The sequence below is a fragment of the Gymnodraco acuticeps genome, unplaced genomic scaffold, assembly GCF_902827175.1.
Source record: "Gymnodraco acuticeps unplaced genomic scaffold, fGymAcu1.1, whole genome shotgun sequence".
NCBI lineage: Eukaryota > Metazoa > Chordata > Actinopteri > Perciformes > Bathydraconidae > Gymnodraco > Gymnodraco acuticeps.
Genome location: NW_022992335.1, coordinates 81,113 through 89,540, shown reverse-complemented (window position 1 = coordinate 89,540; position 8,428 = coordinate 81,113). Strand labels below are relative to the sequence as shown.

At 41.1% G+C, this 8,428-nt stretch overlaps 1 protein-coding gene across 1 annotated transcript; it reads right to left on the bottom strand.

Moving 5' to 3' along the window:
• Positions 1-1,518: 1,518 nt before the first annotated feature.
• LOC117541432 (zinc transporter 2-like) lies at positions 1,519-7,511 on the bottom strand (the record flags this gene model as incomplete). The annotated part of the gene is given in 7 exon segments (XM_034208575.1): positions 1,519-1,624; positions 2,981-3,218; positions 4,177-4,202; positions 4,204-4,331; positions 6,063-6,209; positions 6,504-6,673; positions 7,389-7,511. Coding segments are annotated over 6 exon segments (691 nt in total), but the record flags the coding sequence as incomplete, so codon positions are not given.
• Between the last annotated feature and the right edge of the window lie 917 nt (positions 7,512-8,428).

Sequence of the window (8,428 nt, the reverse complement as noted above, 5' to 3'; positions counted from 1 at the left end):
TCTTACATGTTGAACTCAAATACCTGTACTTTCTCTTCTACTTCTTACATGTTGAACTCAAATACCTGTACTTTTCTACTTCTTACATGCTGAACACAAATACCTGTACTTTCTACTTCTTACATGTTGACACTCTAATACCTGTACTTTCTACTTCTTACATGTTGAACCTCAAATACCTGCACTTTCTACTTCTTACATGTTGAACTCCAAATACTTGTACTTTCTACTTCTTACATGTTGAAACTCAAAATACCCTGAACTTTCTACTTCTCACATGTTGACACACAAATACTGTACTTTCTACTTCTTACATGTTGAACCCCAAATACCTGTACTTTCTACTTCTTACATGTTGAACTCTAATACCTGGTACTTTCTACTTCTTACATGTTTGAACTCAAATACCTGTACTTTCTACTTCTCACATGTTGAACTCAAATACCTGTACTTTCTACTTCTTACATGGTTGACTCTAATACCTGTACTTTCTACTTCTTACACTGTTGAACTCAAATACCTGTACTTTACTTACTTCTCACATTTGAACTCAAATACCTGTACTTTCTACTTCTCACATGTTGAACACAAATACCTGTACTTTCTACTTCTTACATGTTGAACTCAATACCTGTAACTTTCTACTTCTTACATGTTGAACTCAATACCTGACTTTCTACTTCTCACATGTTGAACACAAATACCTGTACTTTCTACTTCTCATGTTTGAACACAAATACCTGTACTTTCTACTTCTCACATGTTGAACTCAAATACCTGTACTTTCTACTTCTTACATGTTGAACTCAAATACCTGTACTTTCTACTTCTTACATGTTGAACTCAAATACCTGTACTTTCTACTTCTTCACATGTTGAACTCAAATACCTGTACTTTCTACTTCTCACATGTTGAACTCAAATACCTGTACTTTCTACTTCTTACATGTTGAACTCAATACCTGTACTTTCTACTTCTTCATGTTGAACTCAATACCTGTACTTTCTACTCTTACCTGTTGAACTCAAATACCTGTACTTTCTACTTCTCTCATTTCCAAACCAGCTGGTTCCTTTAGTCTGAATGTGTGTTTGATGCGTGATCATTATTCTTTAGAGTCATTGCGTGCCTATTGATTTGAACACGATCCGTGTATCCATCATTTCCTGGTCTTCTCTAAAGAAGAGGGACCAATGGAAACGTTGTCATGTTGCCGTTGTTCAGCATGGAGGAAACATTCATTAGCTAACAATGACATTATTGTTCTATTAATATAAAGGGAGGTCAGGTACTCTTTAAAGCAGCTGCTAGTTATGGGTACTTTTTACTGAAGTACATTTCAAAGCCTCTTTACTTTGACTTGAGTAAAGAAGTTTAGTCAGTACTTCTACTTTTACCATCTTTAAACACGAGTATCTGTACTTCTACTTGAGTAAAAGATGTGTGTACTCTTACCATCTCACTCAGTAACACACTTACATCTGGTCATTATAATATGGAAGTTATAAAGTTCCTACCCTCCATCAGGACCCTGAACACATCCTTTGAAATGGGAATCGTCGTCCCCAGAACCAGAACTGAGAACAGGAACGTGCAGATGGGATCTGCTACTTTATATTCAGGCTGTGGAGGAAAACACACATCTGATTATAAACTAATATTCAACCACATATTCAACTTCAATTTAAGAAGTTTGGGTTATTTAGATTCCAAAACATGTCTTTTTTTAAACTAGTGGAAAGAAACTCCCAAATCCACATCTTTAGGGGTTTATTTGACCGCTTGTGTTTGCAGATTTCTTACAGAAGAAGTATTATGCTACGTTCACACCGGACGCGATGCGACGTTTGGGGGCGGCGCGATTACATGTAAAGTCAATGCAGAGACACGATCAGACGCGAATTCGCTCCGACGGCGAGCATGAAGCGGTGGACGCGGCGCGAATCACGCGATTGAAGGGGGCCGCGTCAAACGCGAGAGTTCAATTTTTTCAACTCGAGCGTCAAATTCACGTGACGCGTTCTCGCGGTAGCCAATCAGCGGTGAGGATCTCAGCCTGCCGTCACTGACGTTCAACCAGAAAACATCAGCCATTAGCTGTTAGCGGTTAGCACACAGAGCTCACAGCTCCTCATATCTGTTCAGAAACTGGACACAAGTTAAACAAGAACACACCACAGACTGTCTGTGTCATGGAGAATACAGTCGCTGCTTTATTTATGTCTGTAGGCCGTTGTTATGAGTGTGGAGTGATCATATACAACGTTAGCTTAGCCTGGTCGACCCAATCTCTATTCAGAAAACAAGCATCTTAAAAGGTGTTTCATTCGCGTATGATCGCGTCTCTGCATTGACTTTACATGTAATCGCGCCGCCCCCAAACGTCGCATCGCGTCCGGTGTGAACGTAGCATAAGGCCTGCTTTCTCCAACACATTACAGCCTGATAATGACAGCTGCAATTCTCTGCATCGCCTCGTTCACACATTAAATCAACGATACAACAACAACTACTAGAAAGCGTTTCCTTCAGGAGAGATTTAAAATGAAATGAAATGTAGAAATGTAGACTACATTTATTACGGAGTTTATGTCCAGCAGACTCACAGATCGTTTTACAGAGAGAAATGCAAAATGTAAGTACGTCCTCCGCTGTGGATTTTCTAAAATAAATACAGTAACACTTTGGTTCAGGCCCAAGTTTAACATGAACTCAACTTTAAACACAAGTTCATTTACACTGCTCCATTTATTTAGCATTGTTTACGCACGCATTGACTGCGTGTCTCTGTCGCTCCTATACTATATTGGGCCAGGGGCAGCACTGGCTTTAAGTCTGAATATTTGCAAAAGCTAACCCCCCCTTAGCTAACATGGTTTGTAATGCTAGCATGCTTAAATAAGAGGGTGTAAACATTAGAGTAGCTTAGCATTAGCATGTTAGCATTAGCATGTTAGCATGGATGTGTTTTTGGCTGACCCTGAAGTGTATGATGGTTGCAGCCAGCAGCACCCCAAAACTCTGCAGCAGATCCCCGACAACGTGAACAAAAGCTGCCCGAACACTGGCATTGTGTCCATGATGGAGGTCAGGGTGAAGGTCGTGATGGTGAAGGTCATGATGAAGGTCACGCTGTTTGTCAGTCTGCAGTCTGGCGGGGGGAAAGCTGTGGTTGTGACCGTGTGAAGCTCCGGACTGATGAAGAATCAGGACCATCCTGCAGGGGGAAAGTGGAGATAGTTTAGTATATAGTATAGTTTCAATGATGAAAAGTATTCAGATCTTGTACTTGAGTAAAAGTAGAAGTACTCAGATCTTGTACTTTAGTAAAAGTAGAAGTACTCAGATCTTGTACTTGAGTAAAAGTAGAAGTACTCAGATCTTGTACTTGAGTAAAAGTAGAAGTACTCAGATCTTGTACTTTAGTAAAAGTAGAAGTATTCAGACCTTGTACTTTAGTAAAAGTAGAAGTACTCAGACCTTGTACTTTAGTAAAAGTAGAAGTACACAGATCTTGTACTTGAGTAAAAGTAGAAATACACAGATCTCGTACTTGAGTAAAAGTAAAAGTACTCAGATCTTGTACTTGAGTAAAAGTAGAAGTACTCAGATCGTGTACTTGAGTAAAAGTAGAAGTACTCAGATCTTGTACTTGAGTAAAATTAGAAGTACTCAGATATTGTACTTTAGTAAAAGTAGAAGTACTCAGATCTTGTACTTGAGTAAAAGTAGATGTACTCAGATCTTGTACTTGAGTAAAAGTAGAAGTACTCAGGTCTTGTACTTGAGTAAAAGTAGAAGTACTCAGATCTTGTACTTGAGTAAAAGTAGAAATACTCAGATCTTGTACTTGAGTAAAAGTAGAAGTACTCAGATCTTGTACTTGAGTAAAAGTAGAAATACTCAGATCTTGTACTTGAGTAAAAGTAGAAGTACTCAGATCTTGTACTTGAGTAAAAGTAGAAGTACTCAGACCTTGTACTTTAGTAAAAGTAGAAGTACTCAGACCTTGTACTTGAGTAAAAGTAGAAATACACAGATCTCGTACTTGAGTAAAAGTAAAAGTACTCAGAATGTACTCCAGGTGGAACTAAAGTACCTTAAACTTGTGCTTAAGTACTGAGTAAATGTACTTAGTTACTTCCCTCCTCTGGATGTTAGCTGTTTTTACTCACAGCACGTTGACCCCCACCGCCCCCCCCTGATGTTATGAGCATGATGAAACTGTCGATCTCGTAATCTCCATCAGAAATCCTCCGAGCGGCGGAGATCAGCAGCAAAACCGTCACGATCCAGATGGAAAACACCGACAGCAGCATGCCCAGGATCTCTGAGGGTCAGTGGGGGAAATATTAAACTAACAGGTATCACAATGAAACCCAACCGGTTCATTACTGACATTAACACAAGTACTTTTTACATTACAAGTTTTCTGACAGGTGATGTTTTAGATATGCAAATGAGGCGTTAAAATGCGAATTGTTGGTGAATTTAGGAGAAATCTGCAGATACATTAAAGAAGTAAAACAATGAATTATCTTTAACCCATAAGAACCCAGACCCAATTCTACTTTTGGGGAAATTAAGGGGAACATAATTTAGACCAGGGGGGTCCAACTCAAATACACAGTGGGCCAAAATAAAAAATGGGCATTAGTCGAGGGCCGGACTGGTTCAATGTTTATTGCAGAACTTATTGAAATGAACTTATTGCACATATTAAACCTGGAACTAACAAAGCTTCAATTATTGCCTATAAAAACAACATTAAATAATCAGCTGTATTCATTTCTTATGGCTCTATCGGCAGCTTCTCCAGAGTCATTTCTTATGAGTACATTTTCCCACAGGCCAACAACAGCTTCAACAAAACTATTCCCCTCAAAGAGAAAACCAAACATGCCCTGTTGTCGTGAGAGAAAGTGCAGAAGGAAGCATCCATTAAACTCAGTGTGCTGCTCTGTGATGCTAGTTCAGATACTTGGCCTCTCATCTTGGGTGCAAGGTCATCAATGTTTGGGCTCAGGCTCTGAGCGGAGGAGACCCTCAGGATGGAGTGAAGGTGTGCGTGCAATATACCGGAGGGCCAGATCTAATAGGAATTAGAAATTATCCTGCGGGCCGAAATTCAATCCACCACGGCCCTGATTTGGCCCCCGGGCCTCGAGTTTGACACATGTGCTTTAGACCATATAGTTGAACACATTTCGGACAAGTAACACCACCGAGTGTCAAACATCTGAAAAGTGAGATATATGTCACATTGGGCGATAATGGTAAAGTAATGGTTATTAATAACTTAATTAATGAGGATGATTTTTTTGTTTGAAATTTCTTTAAACATTCTTTGAATTGAAGAATATAGAATATATTAACTAAATATCCTTGAATCATGATCATATTTCTAATTGTGACATGTCACTCTAGATTTACTGAGAAAGTTTAAGGTTAAAGTCTCGATGTGAAATTAACGATATTTATCTTATTTGTTTCATATCAATTTGATCAAGAAATGTTTTCACAACAGGTTCAATGTAATAAAGGACATGTTGTGTAAGCATTATAATTCTTTAATGGCTTGAATCTTAAAGGGGACCTATCATGCAAAAGTCACTTTTTGATGTCTTCTCTACATCAACATGTGTCCCCGCTGTGTCCCCCCGCTGTGTCCCCACTGTGTCCCCTCTGTGTCCCCCCGCTGTGTCCCCGGTGTGTCCCCTCTGTGTCCCCCCGCTGTGTCCCCGTTGTGTCCCCCCGCTGTGTCCCCGGTGTGTCTCCGTTGTGTCCCCGTTGTGTCCCCGGTGTGTCGGGGAACTCACGCAGCGTCAGAAAATAGAACCCTCTCTCTTTTCCTCCGTACCCAAATCTCTAAAAACGGGGAACAACGGAGCTGATCCAGATTTGCGTCCGATATGACGTAATATCTGAAATGTGGACCCACGGCCCAATCAGAAACGTTGCTATCAGAAACAATGCCCGACTGTTTTGGACGTAATATGTTTAATAAGTAAAGCAATGATTTATCTCTAAATATGATATTTCTGCTTTAAAGTGCAGAGACCTGCTCGATGCCATCCGAAGGTCATGGAGTCAGTCTTTGGTCTGGAGGAGAGCCACAGAGAGAAGCAGCTGATGGAGATGCTGCAGACGTCCGTCAGCAGGTGCGCTGCGTCCGTCATGATGGCCAGACTCTGAGCGAAGTATCCACCTAAGGGGGTAACAGTGTCATTTGAACTGTTACCGGGCAGAACTGGGCAGTTAGTAATACTTTAATTGACTTAATTGATTACTGTATCTGTTAATTGATCCAATCATATCCTGTTGAAGTGAAGTTATGAGATGCATTTATCTGTTTTAGGATTGGTTGATATTGTGAAGAATGTGATGTCTGGATATGTTTTAGTTGTTACTGCAGGAATAATGAAAAGGAAAACAAATATTTGGAATAAGCTTTAAATAATAGTTGAAATTTGTAGTTTCTTTGGCTCCTCCCCCTTCTCACCGACCACCTCCCCGGTCATGAAGACGAGGCTGACGACGGCGGCCATGATGAGCTTCTTCCTCGCCGAACGCCTCGCGACGCTTTCCTCCGGCAGAGTGTCCGAGTCCCTGCAGAACCGGGAGGGAAACCCTGCGTCTTCGTCTGCACCGGATTCTGAGTCTGAACTGGACCTGAGCAGAGGGGGGGTATTATTTGTTTATTTCAGAAATCTAATATTGAAGTCAGAATTCTTAAAAAAATATTTTTTGAAAAAATAAGAAATATATATTTTTCAGTTTCTTTAAAAAAAATTAAAAGTCTGAAAATATTTTCAAGACTCTTTAAGACTTTGACCTCAACGTTCTGAGGATAATAAAAGTAATATATTCTTTAATGAAAATCTCAGAATTCTGACATGTTCCAGAGAATACTGAGGAGAAAAATATATAACTTATTTTCTTTGAATTTCAGAAATTCGACTTTAATCTGAGAAATAAATCAGAAATCTGGGGAGATTTTCAGATTTTGTTGTTATTTTCTTCTCAGAATTGTCCCTTTAATCTCAGGGCGGTGGTGCTTAGGGACTTGGCAACTGGAAGGTCACCAGTTCAAGTCCCGGCAAGACCAAGTGCTACCGAGGTGTCCCTGAGCAAGGCACCGTTCCCTAAACTGCTCCCCGGGCGCCGTACATAATGGCAGCCCACTGCTCCTAACACTAGGATGGGTCAAATGCAGAGAAACCGTTGTGTTACATAGAACCTGTACTAAGTGACAATAAAAGGAAAACAAACAAAAAATAACTGAGAGAAAAATAAATCTATTTTTGTTTTCGGAAAATATCAGAATCCCGACTTTCTTCCCAGACATCTAACTTTAATCTCAGAACATCTTAACGCACGGACAAACCAGGCCGACGATAAGCGTCGACACGCCCTACTCAGATTGGTGTGTCCCGCACCGTCGGGTCTTTTCAGCCGGGCCGACGCCTTTTCGGCCGAAAACCGCCGGCCAAAGGCAGTCGGCAAAATAAATCACTCTGATTGGCTGTTCAGCTAGCGAATCAGTGCATGAGAAGCAAAACGGAAGTGAGGGACCCAAACAAACTATTAAGAAGGCAAATCTGAGCTTTCCCTGAACTCCAGCTCTCGACAGGTTCGGGAAAGCCCCGTGAGCTTCTCGCTGTAGAGGGAAAATGGAAGCACAGGCTATTTGTTGTTTGTTTATATCACGCAGCCTGTTCTTCTTCTCTGTCTTCCGGTTGTTGCCTCTTTTGAATGACGAATACACGCTACCGCCGCCTGCTGGTAAGGAGAGTTATTGCCACTCACGAATGCGCAGTTCGTACGTGCTTCTTGGCCGTCGGCTGAAGTCTTGTCGGTGTGTTCCAGTGCGACACATGGCCGAGACGCAGAGACGTGAGGCGACGCCACAGTCGGGTCCGTCTGTGTCAGTTCTTTGCTGTCAGCTTGGTGTGTCCGGGCCTTTAGACGTTTTCCCAGCATTTTGAAATTTTCAGAAAACAACATTTTTTTCTTCTTTTCTTAGAGTTCAGATTTTTTAAGTCAGACATTTTATTTTTCAGGATTCTAACTTTAGGTCAGATCTCATGTTGCCCTGATCCCCTTCTGTAGCGTGAAGCCAGACATGAGAGGATTAAGATTATAAAAATGTACCGTCCGAGAGGATCCGGATGAATCAGAAGCTGCTTTTCTGAATCCTCCGATAGCTCCATTTATTCTGCCTGTCCGTTTCAATAAAGTTCAACTGGAGCTGGTTCTCCTGTAAACTGGTTCTCCTGTCAACTGGTTCTCCTGTAAACTGGTTCTCCTGTCAACTGGTTCTCCTGTCAACTGGTACTCTGGTTCTCCTGTAAACTGGTACTCTGGTTCTCCTGTAAACTGGTACTCTGGTTCTCCTGTAAACTGGTACTCTGGTTCTCCTGTAAA